Source organism: Musca vetustissima, unplaced genomic scaffold (genome assembly GCF_032173495.1).
Source record: "Musca vetustissima isolate MV318-11 ecotype Yass unplaced genomic scaffold, APGP_CSIRO_Mvet_v1 utg22112, whole genome shotgun sequence".
NCBI classification, from domain to species: domain Eukaryota; kingdom Metazoa; phylum Arthropoda; class Insecta; order Diptera; family Muscidae; genus Musca; species Musca vetustissima.
Window position 1 is genome coordinate 64,639 of NW_026875607.1, and position 18,673 is coordinate 83,311.

At 31.6% G+C, this 18,673-nt stretch overlaps 1 protein-coding gene across 1 annotated transcript in view; it reads right to left on the bottom strand.

Annotated features, from left to right (window-relative positions):
• Window positions 1-6,355: 6,355 nt before the first annotated feature.
• LOC133338125 (uncharacterized) overlaps window positions 6,356-18,673 on the bottom strand; it is a 67,717-nt gene continuing 55,399 nt past the window's right edge. The window contains exons 2-5 of the mRNA XM_061546310.1: window positions 11,449-11,557; window positions 7,687-7,947; window positions 7,373-7,619; window positions 6,356-7,293 (exon numbers count right to left, since the gene is read on the bottom strand). Coding sequence (XP_061402294.1) covers window positions 6,423-7,293; window positions 7,373-7,619; window positions 7,687-7,947; window positions 11,449-11,557 — 1,488 coding nt within the window. The 3' untranslated portion in view covers window positions 6,356-6,422. The remainder of the gene's footprint in view (window positions 7,294-7,372; window positions 7,620-7,686; window positions 7,948-11,448; window positions 11,558-18,673) is intronic.

Consider the following 18,673-nt stretch of genomic DNA (forward strand, 5'->3'; position numbering starts at 1 on the left):
ACGATGCGGTTGATATATGTGCTAAATTTCGAAACACCGCTTTATCGACACTTATCACATAGCATGGACATGCACCTCCCTAAATAAAATTTAGGAACTGCCATACCACACCAAGTTCGAATTCGTTTGTATCATCAAATGTGTCACAACATTTTGTCACAAAAAAATCGGAAATTTTCAAAAACAAATCAAAAAATGTTAAAAACTCAAAATTTTCGTTATGGATTTTATTATCGCCGTTTGTTACGTTATATGTCACGTGATTTGCCGTAAGTAAACTATACTTCGTGCCTTTTATTTCTAAATAAAAATATCGAATAAAACAAATCACAGGCATGACCCTTCTGGACTTTTGGAAAAAGGACGAGCCGAAGAGAATATTTATTTTCGTAAAAAGGTAAATAGGAAATTGATCCTCGCTACGCCTGACAAAAAAAATATGTATATCTTTGACTGTTAGGAACACGAGGAGCTGTTGCGTATGCGTCGCAAATTGGAACGTTTGGAAAGAAATCAACAGCAATTGGAAAATAAATTGGAAAAGGCACAGGAATTAATTGATGAAATTAAAGAAGTGAAAAATAAATTAATGGAGGAGAGTTCAAAGAAGACAAAATAACGAGACGTAGCTGGAACGAACAAAAATATACAAAGGAAACCAAATAGAAAAAACACCAGATTTGATAACACTGTGTTGGCTTACAACTTCTTTAAAAAATGGTTCTATAACGGCTAAAACCCAAAAATTTGTGATTTGTAAAAAGACGTCTGGAAGTCTCTTTGGCATTGTAAAAGAAAATGTTTAATAATCGATATTTTGAAGGCTCTATCCCAGCAAGTGGTGCCTTAACCAATCTCTAAAATATGTTTTGAAGATCATACAGAAGTCCTCTTGTGGTTTGTGGAGGTCTACGGAAATACTGGCTAGTTTTGAGCTTGAAAATGTATTTATATTTTTTTTAAATATCTAACTTATTGTAGGGGAGTAACTGGAAATAATGGAAATATATAGCCGATAACTACACTAAATCTATGAAGGTACAAACTTTGGACCACACAGGATATACTATTTGCTTCATATAGGATATATGTTTTCATCAAAGAGTTGATCATATGTGGGGAGCTGCCAGAAGTAGTGGGCAGAATTCTTCGAACTTGATTTAAAATTGAACGAAATATTACGATATGCAAAGTTTGGATGAAAACGGTCACTCCCTTCTAGAGTTATCTTGCGCACAAGCTACCCACACAGACAGACTGACATTTATAAATCGACTCCAAACTATCTGAAACGGATATGGTCCAAAGAAACATTGGGTCTAAATCCAATAGTTCGTCCTATGAGACACATAGCAAAATGTAAATACACTGATTAGCACTGATTTAGGTCAAGATTTTTATACCCACAGCCTTGTGTGGGTATAAAAATCTTGACCTAAAAATTACTGTAATTTTCTTTTCAAACCAGCTCATTTCGTCCAAAAATTGTACATAACATTTTTGCAACACCTTAAAATTTTTACAAAGTCTTTATATTGATGAAAGGTGGGACTTATTGGTCCATTCCTTTACTTACCTGCACCACAAAGAGTCAAAATTAAACCAGTAAGGAAAGTAGTAAAGTCGGACGGGGCCGACTATATGATACCCTTCACCACTATGGGTATATTAAACAGGACTATTAACATGAAATTGGATGAAATAAAATATGTGATATTTATCTAAATTTGAATCTACCTAGATCTATCCATAAACATGTCATTCGTTTGTTACAATGGGACAAAAGTATGTAAATCGACTTCAAACAAATATAATTAGGTCATCCATTGGGCTATATCTGTATTTCTAGAAAACGCAACTACGTAATTATATGCTCAATTTTGTAAGTTGTGCAAAATTTGATGTTAATCTGACTAACATGAGCAGTTTGATTCCCAATTTACTTGAAATCGGGCGAAATATATATATGGAAGTTTTATCCAAATATTAAGCAATTTCAAACAAACTTGTCACAGGTTAGGTTATACTAATTTCAGAACGTTTTGTTCCTATTGGTTCCTTGGTGCGTCAATTACTTAAAATCAATCTATAATAAAAGGGAGCTATATCTAAATCTAGGCCGATTTTCACGAAACAAGGCAGATATCACTCTAGGCTCAATTCAGTACGTTATGCCAAATTTCGTGCAAATCGAAGAATATATAGAGACTTTGGTGCACCATTTACATGAAATCGGACGAAACTATATATGGAAGTTATATCTAAATCAGAACCCATTTTCACGAAACAAGGCAGACATCACTCTAGGCTCAATTCAGTACGTTGTGCCAAATTTAGTGCAAATCGAAGGATATATAGGGACTTTGGTGCACCATTTACATAAAATCGGACGAAACTATATATGGGAGCTATATCTAAATCTGGACCGATTTTCTCGAAACTTGGCAGACATCATTCTAGACTCAAGTCAGTACGTTATGCCGAATTTCGTGCAAATCGAAAGACATATAGGGATTTTGGTGCACCATTTACATAAAATCGAACGAAACTATATATGGGAGCTATATCTAAATCTGGACCGATTTTCTCGAAACTTGGCAGACATCATTCTAGACTCAAGTCAGTACGTTATGGCAAATTTCGTACAAATCGAAGGATATATAGGGACTTTGGTGCACCATTTACATGAAATCGGGCGAAACTATATATGGGAGCTATATCTAAATCTGGACCGATATTCTCGAAACTTGGCAGACATCACTCTAGGCTTAATTCAATACGTTATGCCAAATTTCGTGCAAATCTAGACCTAAATGATTAGGCTGTACCAAATTTCGTGCAAATCGAAAGATATATAGGGACCGTTTACATTAAATCGGTTAAATATATATATGGGAGCTATATCTAAATCTGAACCGATTTTTCCCAATTTCAATAGGGTTCGTCCTTGGGCCAAACAAATGAGCTGTGCCAAATTTCATCCAATTCGGATGATAAATGCGACCTGTACTTTGTTTACAATTTAACATGGACAGACAGACGGACGGACGGACATGCATAAATCGACTTAGAAAGTGATTCTATGCATATTCTCAAAAGGAACCATGTGTCTATCTCGTTTCCTTTTGCCTGTTACAAACATATGCACAAAGACATAATACCCTGTACCACAGTGTGGTGAAGGGTATAAAAAGACCAATATTCGGCGAAAAGAATGTCCGATTTGACCACAGGGTCGAAGATGGTGCCCATCGGTCCACTCCTTGTGGTACTTCCCCTACGAAGTGTCAAAATTTTCAGTATTTATAAATCCAAAATTAAGCCAATGAAATGTCCGATTGGCCAAACTCTGAACATTGTCGTATTTTTACCAACTAGAAATCAAGTTCGAAGATGGGACCCATCGGTCCGTTCTCCCTTCTTGGGCAATATTTTTCTAAAATACTATGTTTGAAGGCCCACTGTAGGCGTGGATTAAAAATATATATTTTTTTCAAATCACACTATAAGCTTGCATTTTTTAATAAATAATTTTTCAAGGACCACTAAAAGGCGTGGAATTGTTTTAACAATATTTTTTAGGACCACTAGGCGTCAACATAGGCAACGGTCAACATAGGCGTGGACTTTCTAAAATCACAGAAAGGCGTGTATTTATTAAAGAAAGTTTTTTAATTTTTTTTTCAAAAATCACATAAAATCGTTGATTTTTTAATGAGTTTTTTTTTAAGAAATATTTTTTCAAAACTCACAAAAACGCGAGGATTGTTTTAATGATTTTTTTTTATAAAATCACAAGAAGGCGTGGGTTTTTTAAAAAAAATTTTTTAATATAAAAATCACAAGAAGGCGTGGATTTTTTAAAGAATTTTTTTTTATTAAAAAATATTTTTTCAAAAATCTCGTGGATTTCTTAAAGAATATTTTTTAAAGGTATTTTTTTCAAAAACCGCAGAAATTATGATTTTTTTATGAATATTTTTAAAAAATCACAGAAAGAATTTAAAGAATATTTTTTCAACGACCACAGACAGGCGGGGATTTCTAAAAAAATATTTTTTCAAGGACCACAGACTGGCGTGGATTTTTTAAGGACCACAGACAGGCGTGAATTCTAAAACAATATTTATTCAAGGACCACAAACAGGCGTGGATTTCTAAAAAAATATCAAAGACCAAAAAAAAAATTTTTCAAGGATCAGGCTAGAATTTTTGAAAAATAATTTTTCAAGGATAATTTTTCACATGTAGCATTTCATATTTTTAAATATGTTGACATAGTATGTCGAAATAGCTAGACTTCTTATCATATGATACCAATTTTGTAAACATACGAAAAATATTTCAAAAGTTATGCGACAAAAATCAGGATATTAACCCTTTCTGTGTTTTTGTCGAATATATTCGACATTTAAAAGTACTGGCTTTCTGCGATTTTTCGGTTATCTGTTGATTGATTGTTACTATTGATGTTTTTGTTTTTGCTGAAAGACAGACGAACCTGGCCGATGGTTAAAATGAAAATTGCTATTTTTACTAAACTCTGTACCTTTACATGATCTTAAATACAAAATTTTAGATTTTAATTCCGACAAAATTTTTTTTTTGGACAGAGAAAGGGTTAAATTTTTCATTTTTGAAATTTCGAAAAATCAATGTTTTGGTCTGAGAAATGCTTAAAAGATTCTCTATTTATGCACAATTATTTCGTCCCGGACAAATCGCATGGAATGCTCCGAATTAACGCTTCATATTATTTTGTAGCAGGGACAATCACAAGACATATTATTTTGTAGCAGACAATCAGTGAGTTTTAAGCTGCTTATAATCACAACGCCATCTATCGATGCAGTCAACTGAAATGTAATTTTCTGGTATTTTTCCCATAACTTTTGAACAGAAGGAGGTATTTTATTAAAATTGTGGTCATATGAAAGCTAAGATGTCTATTTCGAAATTCACTCGTATTTCATAAATTTAAGCCTTTTTAGGTGAACATTTTCTTGAAAGATACGTTTGTAATTTGTCCCTGTAAACCAGATTTAAAAATTAATTTTGCCTTTTTTCTAATAAGAACACTTAATATGACACCTTAATTGTGTTACTAGATCGGTAGGTGAAAAAGTCGAGACAGTTCTTGATAAAATAAAACAAACCAACAAAATACTTTACCTAATTTTCCTCAAATAACAAAAATACATTTACAATTAAAATCATAAAAATTATTTCTTTTTATTTATATAATATCTGTTTTTTTTGTTTGTTTACAGTTTTTTTTTTTTGTAATTTTAAATATATAACACACATATATACATATTCATATATGTATTTTTGTTGTTGTAGTATGCGATTTTAAGTAAATTCGTTACTTAAGATTAAATAATTTGTGTTTTAATTCCTTTTTGTGTAAATAATGCATAGAAAAATTAACGATTTCTATTGCTAAACAAAGTGTAATGAAATTGAATATAATTAGTATTGAATTTCTATAATTATATAGAAAGAAAATGATAAATCTCTAAATAAAATTTATAATTAATAATGACAAACTAAAACTTAGATAATTCTTAAGAGTGTTGTTGTAATAACGAATAATTTGTTTTAAAAATTAAAAATAAACTAAGTGGAGTTTCTTGTTTTGTGTTAAGTATTTTGTTGTGGTTTTAGAAACTATGGCTAAAAAAATTGTTTTGTTTTGTTGTTTTTTTATAAAGTAAACTGAGGTAGCATTCTTCTTCTTCATCGTATTTCTTCTTAACAACTATCTACATAATTTTTATATTTATTTTTTCATTTGTGACAGTTTTTTTTATTTTTTGTAACAAAATTTGAGTTTTTTACAAAATTAAATATTAAAATTGTTTTATATGTGGTGTTTTTGTTTTGTAAAAAATACTGTCTTGGCACATGTTTATGGGGGCTTTTCATGGTATAAAAATTAACGAAATCTCTTTTTGCCATTTCTTTGAATAAAATTTTCAATTAAATGAATAGTTTAACAAAAAAAAAATGAAAAAAGATTTTATTTTAATTCAAAAGGAATGTGCTATTTTATGCAAGTATTTTTTGTTATTAGGTTTGAAAACTAAAACTAACGATTTCTTAAATAATGGGTTATAAGAAAAAATAATTATTTTTTTAATAGAAAAAAGTTAAGAATTCTTTTTACAATAAAACGAGCGCAGCTCTGGGTTTAAAGTAAAGAACTTAAATTACAAGAAACTGCCAAAGAAAATAATTATAACTAATTTTTTTAGTTTAGTTTAGGTTTTGTTTTTTTAAAAATATATATGTATAACACAATTTAACAAATTATTAACCGCTCTGTGGGACCTGCGAAGTCCTTCGAAAGCGTTTTAACAATGAGAAGAGCACAGGAATCTCTGGAAGCGAAAACAAGTTACCGTTCTTGTTAGACAGAGTTATGTGCTCAAACGTTTACTGGCGTATTCTTGGAGCTTTTGCAGGGCCAGTGTCTTGTTGATCTCGACCAAATCACGACTGTATTTGGCTGCTTGTAATTGCACTTCGAGTATGCGCATGCGCATCATGTGTTCTTTGCATTGCATATCCATAAAGGCCCGCAACTCGGGGGAACTTTCACCAGCCAAGGGTTTGGAGGAAGAATTCAATGATGAGGTGGTGGCCAGATTTAAGCAGCTACCGCTGGTGTTTTGTTGGGTATCACTCAAGTCCAAATCACCGGCCACCGAACCGCTGGAACCACCACCACCATTTCCACCAGAACTACCAATACCCGAGGTACAGGGTCTCTTTGCTGGTGGTGACTGATTGTCTAGATCACGATCTTGTTGATTTTGGGCGGCCTGTTGTTGGGCCTGTTGCTGGGCCTGCTGCTGAGCTTGTTGGTGTTGTTGATGGGCGGCGGCAGCAAAGTTGTTTTGTAAGGCGGCGGCGGCCGCAGCTGCTGCTGAGGGGAATTGTCCAGTACGCAGGGCATTCAAGGCTTCCAAGGTGGCTGAGATGTTGTTCATGTTGAAACCAGGTTGGAAACCGGACAAATCACTGCCACCCTGGGCCATAAATGCGGCTGGTCCGGCTACACCGCCATGATGATCACTACCACCACCATTTGTGGATAAATTTGTGGGGCTGTGTCTACCCGATGATTGATCCAAATCGTGGGAGCTATGATGTTGTTGTTGCTGCTGCTGTTGTTGGGGTGAGGTGGCACTTAAACGTTCCCCATTCGACATCATGTGGGAATAGCTTTCATTCAATGTTTCATCTTTAATATCGATGTCACACAAATCCTGTGGTGGGGTACGACTGCTACTTTTGTAAGGAAGAAAAGAAAAGAGAGACAAATTAGGACCCTTTTTAAAATGAATAGCTCATTAAAAATACTTACTCATCCATATCATGATCATCATTATTTTGTTCAGCATCCTCACGATATTCAAAATCCTCCTCCAAGGCCAAGGGTATTTTCGAATAATCAATACCATCCAAGGCCTCCGATTTGCAGGCCTTTTTGGCTTCTTGCATGAATTCCCATACCTCAAAGGTAAAGGGTGAGGGCTTTTTGCGATCAGCTACCTCTGGGCCGAAACGGGCCAAACGATTATTGTAATCCAATATTTCATTACGGGTACAGGCTGTAAGGAAATATAAAAATTAGTACTCTTCCAATACCAATAGTTTTTTTTCTATCTTGTTACTTACCTTTCATACGACGCCATTGTTCCTTTAAACGATTGCACGTACGATCTGTGCCAAATTGATTTGAAAATTTCTGATGTATTATTTTCCATGCTTTGTTCTTAACCGCTGTCAGTCCCGCATCTAAACGTTTATTTTCAATAATGCGCATATCCTTGCGACACAAATCCAAAAGGAATTTCTTTTCCTGATGATTCCAATTTTGGGTACGTTCTCGTTTTTTGTACATGTTCATGGTGGGACTGTTCAAATATTGTTGCATTTCTGTAAAGAGAATAGAAAAAAATGTTTATTAGTTTAATTTCAGGTGTTTGGGTCTTGAGGATAGATATAGATACCCTGTATTAAATTCATATCATTGCAAAAATTCACAAAATTAAATATGGGAAAATTCTTTACTTCCATTTTAAATTAAAATGAATATTGTTTGTTGTTGTTATTGTTTGGCTTTGTTTAGAAAGCAATACTAACTAGATGAGAAATTAAAATTTGAATTTAATTAACCAATAGCTGAAGTATTTGAAAATGTGTTTTTGTGTGAAAATTTGAAAAGAGAGAACTCTATTTAGATTGAAGGGGAAAATATGAAGTAGGAAACCCTACACTACTATTCACACTCACATGCTAGGCACTAAAGACTTTAAGAGGGAATGATTTTATAAAAGAGTGGGAATTTAGATTAATTCATCTTCATTGCATGCCTAAAAGTATGCAATATTATTTTGTTAAGCATTTAAATAAAATCAAAATGTATCGGGCATTTTCTTATAAGAATGGAAGTCCTTGGCGAATATATTAGTGATGATTTTTTTGCTGGTAACTAAAAAGTTTAAGCATTTATAATCCGATTTGGATAAAATTTGGTTCCGTTCATTTATTTGGCCCCAAAACGAACCCTATATATTTACGTCCGATTTTATGTAAATTGTGCATCAAAGCACCTACATTTCTTTCGATTCCCACGAAATTTTGCACAGCATACTGAATTAACACTAGAATGAAATGTGCTAAGTTTCGTGAAAATCGGCCCAGATTTAGATATAGCTCCCATATATATTTTCTTCCGATTTTACGTTAATAATGCACCAAAGTCCCTATATATCTTTCGATGTCCACGAAATTTGACATATCACAAGTCAAGAATGATATCTTTCGATTTGGACAAATTTTGGCAATTGAGTTTAAAATGATGTGTGCTAAGTTTCGTGAAAGTCGGTTCAGATTTAGATTTAGCTCACATATGTATTTTCGTCCGATTTTATGTAAATGGTGCAACAAAGTCCCTTTATATCTTTCGATTTCCACGAAATTTGGCATAACGTACTGAATTGAGTCTAAAATGATGTGTGCTAAGTTTTGTGAAAATAGGTTCCGATTTAGATATAGCTCCCATATATATTTTTGTCCGATTTTATGTTAATGGTGCATCAAAGCTCCTATATTTCTTTCGATTTGCACAAAATTTGGCATAACGTACAGAATTAATACTAGAATTATGTGGGCTAAGTTTCGTAAAAATCGGTTTAGATTTGGATATAGATTCCATATATATCTTCGTCCGATTTTATGTAAATGGTGCAGCAAATACCCTATATATCTTTCGATTTGGACGAAATTAGGCATAGCGTACTGCATTGTATCATGATTGACGTGTGCTAAGTTTCGTAAAAATCGGTTCAAATTTGGATATAGCTTCCATATATATTTTGGTAAAGCACCAGGCCTTATCTGAACCAAAAAATATTTTAAAATGTTTTTTTCCAAAATATACCATAGAAATATTCTCTCATTATATCATATTAGTTTGGGAAAAAGAAAGAAATGTCGATAAAATCGGAGAAATTATCGAAGTTGACTGGCATGTTAGCAGTCGTAACATCGCCCTGGAGCTAAAAATCGACCATAAAACTGTTTTAAACCATTTACACAAAGTTGAATTCAAAAGTAAGCTCGATGTTTGGGAACCACACCAATTAACAGAAAAAAATAGGATGTATAGAAGTTCAATCTGCGAAGCCTTGGCCAAACGGAATGATGACCAAACGGATGGTGACTGGAGATGAGAAATGCATCACATACGATAACCCTGTGCGAAAACGGTCGTGGTCAAAAAGCGGTGAAGCACCTCAAATGGTGGCCAAACTAGGACTAACGGCCAGGAAGCTTCTGTTATGCCTTTGGTGGAACTGAAAGGGGATTATTTATAATGTGTTGCTTCCATAGGGCCAAACACTAAATTCTGATCTCTACTGTCAACATTTGGACCGTTTGAAGATAGCAATTGAAAAGAAACGGCCAGAATTGGCCAACAGAAGAGGTGTCGTGTTCCACCAGGACATCGGTAGGTCACGCACATCTACATTGACTCGCCAGAAATTTCGGGAGCTTGATTGGGAAGTTTTACTGCATCCGCCATACAGTCCGCACTTGGCACTAAGCGATTATCATCATTTTCTTGCATTGCAAAATTTCTTTAATGATAAAAAAATTGGTATCTAGGGAGGATTTTGAAAATCGACTACTAAAGTTTTTTGCAAATAGAGAGCAGGACATCTATGAGATAGGCATTATGAAGTTACCCCTTTAAAATGGCTACAAATTATACAACAAAACGGTGCATATTTGACCCAAATCGGATATTCCGAAACATGTTAAATAAAGTCCTATAGGCCATATAAAAATAATGGATTTCTGTTTCCCCAAATTCATATATTCGCTGGATCCTATAAAAAATGTTTCTTCAAAATATTCGCGCGTTTGCTGAACCCAAAAAATATTCTTTATAAATCCCTAAGTCTCTTTGCGACAAAAATATTAAAACAAAAATATATTCCTAATGCATAGTGATTTTCAAACATTGAAAAATAATTTTTTGTTTTTAATTTTTGTCGTTTCATGGATTGTGTTATTATTTTAATCGCGAGCCTAAATGTAGGCAATAATTTAGAGTTTTTTTCTTTATTGATATAAAAAATGTTTTCCATATAAATGACAATTTTTCGTTTACCCATTCACAATTAATACGAAGCATAAAAAATAATTTCCAAAAATCGAGTGACAAAAATGCATACCCCAAAAATATTCTTATTTTAATTGTGAGCCTAAATGTAGGCAATAATGTATAGGTTTTTCTTTATTGAATAAAACTCTTCATTAATCATAATTAATACGAAGCATAATAATTATCAAAAATCGAGTCACAAACAAATGCATGCCCCCAAAAATATTCTTCAAAACCTCAAAAAAATATCCGTTCGACCAAAAAAAAAAAACAATTTTTTTTTAATTTCCCATCTTTGTGTACCACCCACCCAAAAAAATTCTTAAGGATGTCAAGGCCTTAATTGAACCCCCCCAAACAATATTCTTTAATCAATCTCGGCATTTGCTGGTCCCCAAAAAAAAGGAAACGATTATTTGGAAGTCAACTTTTGATTTTAGCCTCAAAGTATGCAACATAAAATTTAAAATATCATTGACTGGGGTAGTTTTTTTTTTGTAAAATTATGTTGAAAACCTCAAAAAAATATTCGTTCGTCCAAGCCAAGGTCCCAAAAAAAAACATAAATAACAATTTCCCATCTTTGTGTACCACCCACTCAAACATATTCTTAAGAATATCAAGGCCTTAATTGGACCCAAATCTCCGCATTTGCTGGTCCCCAAAAAGTAGAATAAAATTTAAAATATCAGTGACTGGGGTATTTTTTTTTTAATACGTATAATTTTTATATTCTATAAGGACAATTCTATTATAACACTTACCTCCTTTAATATCAACTCCTTCTAATAGACTGTGATTTGTGTTTTGCCAATTGGCGGCAGCCAATTTGACAAATGCCTCCAAATCGGTGGCAGAATATTGTTTATTGACCTGCAAAATTAAGAATGAAAAAATAACGCAATTAATAAAAACCCATAACAAAAATGTCCAAATATTTTTTTTTTTATAAAAATACAGCAATAAATAAAATGAAAATATTTAATTTAAAAAAAAAAAAATCGATTATTTATTGTAATTAATACCCAATATAAAGAAACCAAAAACAAACAAACCAACAACAAAAATTTTGAATGAAATAAAATATTTAAAATTCAATAAGTGTTTTTAATGAACTGTTAAAAAAATCACACACACAAATGGCAACGACTTTAAAACAAAAGAAATTATGGCGGATTTCAATACTTAGTATATATACATTTTTTCATTCAATGAGATTTTAATACTTATTATTATTATTATTTTTTTTTTTTGGGGATGGAGAGAGAAATAAACCCATTGAAATTTTACACAAATATTTTTTTTGCGTATTATAAAAATTAATTCTCCCCTGATGCCACTCATCTTAATAACAATAATAAAATAAAAAAAGGGAGAGCAAAAAGAGAATAAGAGGACAAAAAAGTATTTAACATTAAGAAAACATAATAATAAATTTTTTAAGGAAAACAATGACCCATAAAATCTGGAAATAAAAACAAGGGAATGAACTTTGTTTTATATTTCAGTTTTTTTTGGAATAATTTGTGCTGACTTTGCAAGGATGAGTGAGGATAATAATAATCATAATAAGAGGCATGAGGCTTTTTTTCTTCGATTTCATTATTTGCAAATTGAGATTGAAATGAAAAAAGAAAACATTTTAAACCTCTAATGGAGCTGTCAAAAAATAATGCAGATTTTTTGGTTCGTTTGCAAAAATTTTGGTGAAGTGTTTCTTTTTGGGTAAATATACATGTGGGTGAGTATGAGTGTATTATGAGGTTGAGGGTATCCCCTTCTTCCCCCATAATGAAAAAAGGAAGGAAGTTAAATAAGTGTTAAAACTAATTATTATTAATAATAACATACATACATATTTGTAATTCACTTCCCATTTCAGTTGTATTATTTTTTTCACTCTTCCCTTCCTCTCCCTCTGCCTCTCAAGTTATTTAATATGTGCAAACACACGTACACCATATTTGTAATGCGTCATTAAATTCACACACAAAAAATCACCCTAACCTTTTCTTTCTTTTATTAATAAAAAAATTAAATGCATTTTTATTATCACCCACCCTGTCCCTATCCCACTTTCTGTAACCTTTTTCCTTCTCACTTGAATTGTTCCATGTACAAAATGTCTCATTTATTTAATTTGTATTTCATTATTTTTTGTTTGTTTTTTTTTTGTTTAAATCTGTAAGAAAGCATTATTAATTCATGAAAAAAATAATAATAGTTGTATTTTTATGCAGTGTTTATTTGTTAAATCAAACGATAATACTGTCAAATTCATAAAAATCACGTACAATGATTTTTATGATGACGATTTTTTAAAGGGGAAAAAATGTATTACTACGTTATACAGAGAGAGAGGGACACATTTTTAGTTTAATGCAGTTTTGAATGAAGGCGAATGTTTTTAAAACATCATCAGGTAAACATTTTTTTCGGATTTATATCGCAGTACAACGAAAATAAATATATAAACACAAATTTATTTAAAAACCCCTACCTTACTGGACCAAAAATATATTTTTGATTAAAAGGAGGTACAAAAAAATACTTCAGAAAAATATTCATTTGAACCAAATATATATATATATATATATATATTTTAATTCTACCGTTTAATTTTTTTAATACCCCTTTCTTAGTTTTCAAATCATCGAAAAATTGTTTTTTTTTAAGTTTTCATAGATTGTGTTATTAATTTTAATTGTGAGCCTAACAGTAGGCAATACTTATCGATATTTAAAAAAAAAAAATGTTTTTCCATTCACACTTAATTTGAAATTATAAAAAATAATTTCCATAAATTGAATGACAAAAAATTTAAGCCCCTAAAAATGTTTTTAAAAACATAACTGCGGCTTTGCTTGATGCCAAAAAATATAAAAATTGCAAAAAAGATATATTTTATAAAAAATCGAAGCTTTTGCTTGGACCTCAAAAAATCCAGGCATTTGCAGTACCACAAAATATATATTTTTTTAAATAAACGCCTTTCATAGACTCCAAAAAATACATTATTCCATATCAACAGTTTTAATTCACGCCTTTGAGGGAACTACACGAAAATACTTTTTAAATAAAAAATCCAACCCTAAAAATATGCTTTAAACAGATCCATGCTATTTCTGATTCCCCAAAATATTCTTTAAACAAAAAATTTAAAAAAACTCCTTTCATAGACTCCAAAAATATCCATTAATCCATATCAACATTTTTAATCCACGCCTGTGAAGGAACTACACGAAAATACTTTTTTAAAAGTCCAACCCCAAAAATATGCTTTTAAGAGATCCATGCTATTTCTGGTTCCCAAAAATATTCTTTAAACAGAACCACAATTCTTTTAACATCCAAAAAATTCTTTAAACAGATCCGCACCCTTTCTGTACCCCGAAAAATATTCTTTAAACAGATCCACGCCTTTGCTGACCACCCAAAAATACTTTAAAAAATACACGCCTTTTCTGGACTCCAAAAATATTCTGTAAACAATTCTGGAATGTGCTGAAATCGCAAAGAAATATTCTTTAAAAAATACACGCCTTTGTTGGAGGCTCAAAAAATATTTATCTAAAAAGTCTACGCCAATGCTGAACTGCAAAAATATTTTTTAATCTACGTCTAGGCTTTAAAAAAAATCCTGGGCCCAAAAAAAAAACAATTTTTTTTTAATCTTCCTCTTTGCTGGATCTTAAAAAAATTGGCTTTGGAAATCTGCTGTACCCGAAAAATTATTTCTGGACCCCAACAAATTTTTCCGTACCCAAAAAATATTTTTTTTAATCTACGTCTTTGCTGGATGTTAAAAAAATAGGCTTTAAAACATCTACGCCAATGCTGGACCCAATAAAAATATTTTTAAGAAAATTCATGCTTTTGTTGGAGCCTTAAAAAATAATTTTTAAAAAATCTACGCCAATGCTGGACCCGAAATAATATTTTTTAAAAAATCTACGCCAATTCTGGAGCCGAAAAAATATTTTTTAAAAAATTTACACCAATATTTTGAAATAATATACGTCAGTCCTGGACTCGCAAAAGTATTTTTTTAAAAAAATCCACACCAATATTCTGAAATAGTCTATGACAGTTGTGGGATCGTAAAAATATTTTTTAAAAAATCTACGCCTTAGCAGGACCCTAAAATAAATATTATTTAAATTATCTTTATGACTTAAAAAAATATTCTTTAAATAAAAACTCCACGCCATTGATGGAACACAAAAATAGTCTTTAAAAAATCCACATCTTTGATGGAGCACAACAAATATTTTTATATTAAGAATATCCAAACATTTGAGAACCCAAAAAAATGTTTTTTAAAATATCTAGATATTCAAAAATTGTCTTAAAAAATTCACTCTTTTGATGGAGCTTCAAAAAAATTTTTTTTTTGAAAAATCTACGCCTTTAATGGAGTCTCAAAAAATATTCTTTAAAATATATACGCCTTTTCTGGACCCCAAAAAATATTCTTTAAAAATTGTACGCCTTTCCTGGATCACAAAAATAGCCTTTAAAAAAATCTACACCATGGATGGACCCCAAAAAATATAGTTTTTTTTTTTAATCTACGCCTGTGCTGGAGCCTCAAAAATATTCTTAAAAAAATCCCAGATTTTGCTGGACATGAAAAACATATTTTTTAAAAAGATCCAAGCTGGACCCGAAACATATTTTTTAAAAAAATCCATGCCTTTTCTGGACCTTGAAAAAATATTCTTTAAAAAAAAACGCCTACGCTAAACTCATATATATATATATATATATATAAATAATCCGCTCTTTTTTGGGCACCTGAGAATATTCTTTAAAAAACTCACGCTTTTACAAGCCCCCAAAAAATTTTATTTTTCAAAATCCTCGACTTTTGCTGGATCCTCCAAAAAATATTCTTTAAAAATTCACACCATTGTTAATTAAAATATTTGTAAAATTTTCAGTTTTCTTAAAATTTTCAAAATTATTTTTTTAAAAACATTCTTTCAACAGCCAAATTTATTTATTTCCCAAAAAAAAAATTATTTGCCTAATAACTTACTCCTTCCCCACTTTTCAATTTCAATATTATTTTTAATAGCACGTCTCTGCTCTCATTCACTTAACTTTAATTTAGATGTCTCAATGGTGTTATAGATTTTTGTTATTAGCAAATGCCATTAACCGAATGGTGTGATTTCTTATGAACATTATAAATATATTTATTTTTTATTTATTTTTTGCTTTGGTACCCTTTAATTCATTCAAATCATATTTCCTCTAGCACCTTCCCTTAGTTTTGTTTTCGGCATAATCAGGCCATCCCCACCCCTCATCTTCACCGCACACTTTATTAAAGTTCGAGCAAAATGAATTGAATATAGGGAACACATATATGGTAGAGAATTGCCGTGTTAATTTCATAGGAAACAGGCAGGCAAGCAGATGGATGGATGGCTGAATTGAAAGAATACGAATAAGAATAAGTAGAAATGGCAGAATTACATTAAGCAATCAAAATAATCATAATCACTTCACTAAAAATAAATTTGATTCTTAATTTTTTTTTTATTTTTTCGTTCGTTCATTCGATTTTTTTTTGAAGTGGAGTAATACATCTTAAGACAACAAATCAAAAAAACACTCCAGAATAATGTGCACACACACACATACACACTCACTCATTCTCACATACACACATCATATGGCCCATAACAATTTACCAAATACCATCTGGAGCCAGTGGACAAACAATTCAAAAGATATATAAATGTCTAGGATGAAGTGTGGTAGAATGTGTATGGGAAAGATGAGGGAAAACTTACTCATTGCCGGGATCATGGAACAAATGTTGTGGACCAGCAAAAACAAAATTATAAACATTATATGCACAATCACACACACCTACACACTACTTGTGTTTTCTTTTTAAATAAAATTAACAAGAATATATGTGTTCTATTAACGGGGGGTGGTACAGCGGGAGGAACACCATATTGATTTGTTTATTTGAAAAGAAAAGAAGAAGACGAGCAAAAAATAAAATCTCAGCTATACAACACCCAAAAAAAAGTGATTATTCAAATTCATTATAAATTAATGGTGTTACAAAATGTTTTATTTCAACAAATAACATTTGCTATACATATATTTTTTAAAATTGTTTGAAGGCGCCTTATTAATGAAGAGACAATCAATTTTGAAAATTGTTCAAATTATTTTAATTATTATTTGCATTAAAATATTTTTTTATATAAATTGACAATTAATACAAAGTGGCTAATTTCAAGTGATAAAATATTTATGGGGGAAATATATTTAAAAAAAAATTCTTTTCCAATATCATTTTAGTAACACAATTTGTCCTTTGCTTCATAATAGGCCTTCAGTCTTTGGTATACCGATTTGTGTGATTTTGTCCGTTTATTATAATAAAAAAAAAACAAATAAAATAAAAAATAAAATAAATAAAACCAGTAAGGAAAGTAGTAAAGTCGGACGGGGCCGACTATATGATACCCTCCAAATTTTGAGTTCATCATTTACTTATAAATCCAAATTTCGTGGAAATGGAAGGATATACATGGACTTTAGTGCACCATTTACATAAAATCGGACGAAAATATATATGGGATCTATATCTAAATCTGCACCGATTTTCACGAAATTTAACACAGATCGTTCTAGATTTAATTCAGTACGCTGTGCCAAATTTCATGCAATTCGAAAGATATATAGGGACTTTGGTACACTATTTACCTTAAATCGGACGAAAATATATATGGGAGCTATATCCAAATCTGAACCGATTTTCACGAAACTTAGCACACATCATTCTAGGCTTAATTCAGTACGCTGTGCCAAATTTCATGCAATTCGAAAGATATATAGGGACTTTGGTACACTATTTACCTTAAATCGGACGAAAATATATATGGGAGCTATATCCAAATCTGAACCGATTTTCACGAAACTTGACACACATCATTCTAGACCTAATTCATTACGCTGTGCCAAATTTCGTGCAAATCGAAAGATATATAGAGACCGTTTACATTAAATCGGATTAAAATATATATGGGAGCTATATCTAAATCTGAACCGATTTTTCCCAATTTCAATAGGGTTCGTCCTTGGGCCAAATAAGTGAACTATGTCAAATTTCATCCAATTCGGATTATAAATGCGACCTGTACTTTGTTTACAATTTAACATCGACAGACAGACGGACGGACGGACATGCATAAATCGGCTCAGAAAGTGATTCTATGCATATTTTCAAAAGGAGCCATGTTTCTATTTCGTTTCCTTTTGCCTGTTACAAACATATGCACAAAGACATAATACCCTGTACCACAGAGTGGTGAAGGGTATAAAAATGGAGGAATTTTCGTTGACATTTTGAAAAGTGGCAGGAAATTAAATACCTTCCCTGGACTAACAACTTATACACAATTTTAATGTCAAGGTTCAAGTATCAGGGCACCAGTTCAAGTATCAGGGTTCAAGGCCTGTACTATAGAGGAAACTCCCGACTACAATCTCCAACCGGGAATTTTTTCTATACATAAAATACGGTCCTTATAAAAAAAAACAAGGTCTGTTTTTTATCGATAGAAAAAATACTTGTTGAGAATTGTCAAATTTTTGTTCAATGAGAACGCAAATTGCCAAATTACAGTCAATTCGATTGAAAAATCTGTCCGAAATATGAGAATTGAGAATGGATTGGGTCAATATTAATAATTTTTGCTACGGATGTGTGTAATTCAATGAGAACCCAAAATGCAACTAATTCGTTTAGAAAAAAATACCGGGAGTATCGTTACGGGAGCTACCCTGAAACTTGGGTCAATATTAATAATTTTTTTGTACGGTTGTGTGTTGTCAATGACCCCCCAAAATGCCAAATTACAGTCATTCGGTTGAAAAATTTATACAAAATCCCCAAAATACCGAATATTGGGGAGTACCGTTATATGGGGCTACCTTGAAACTTGGGTCAATATT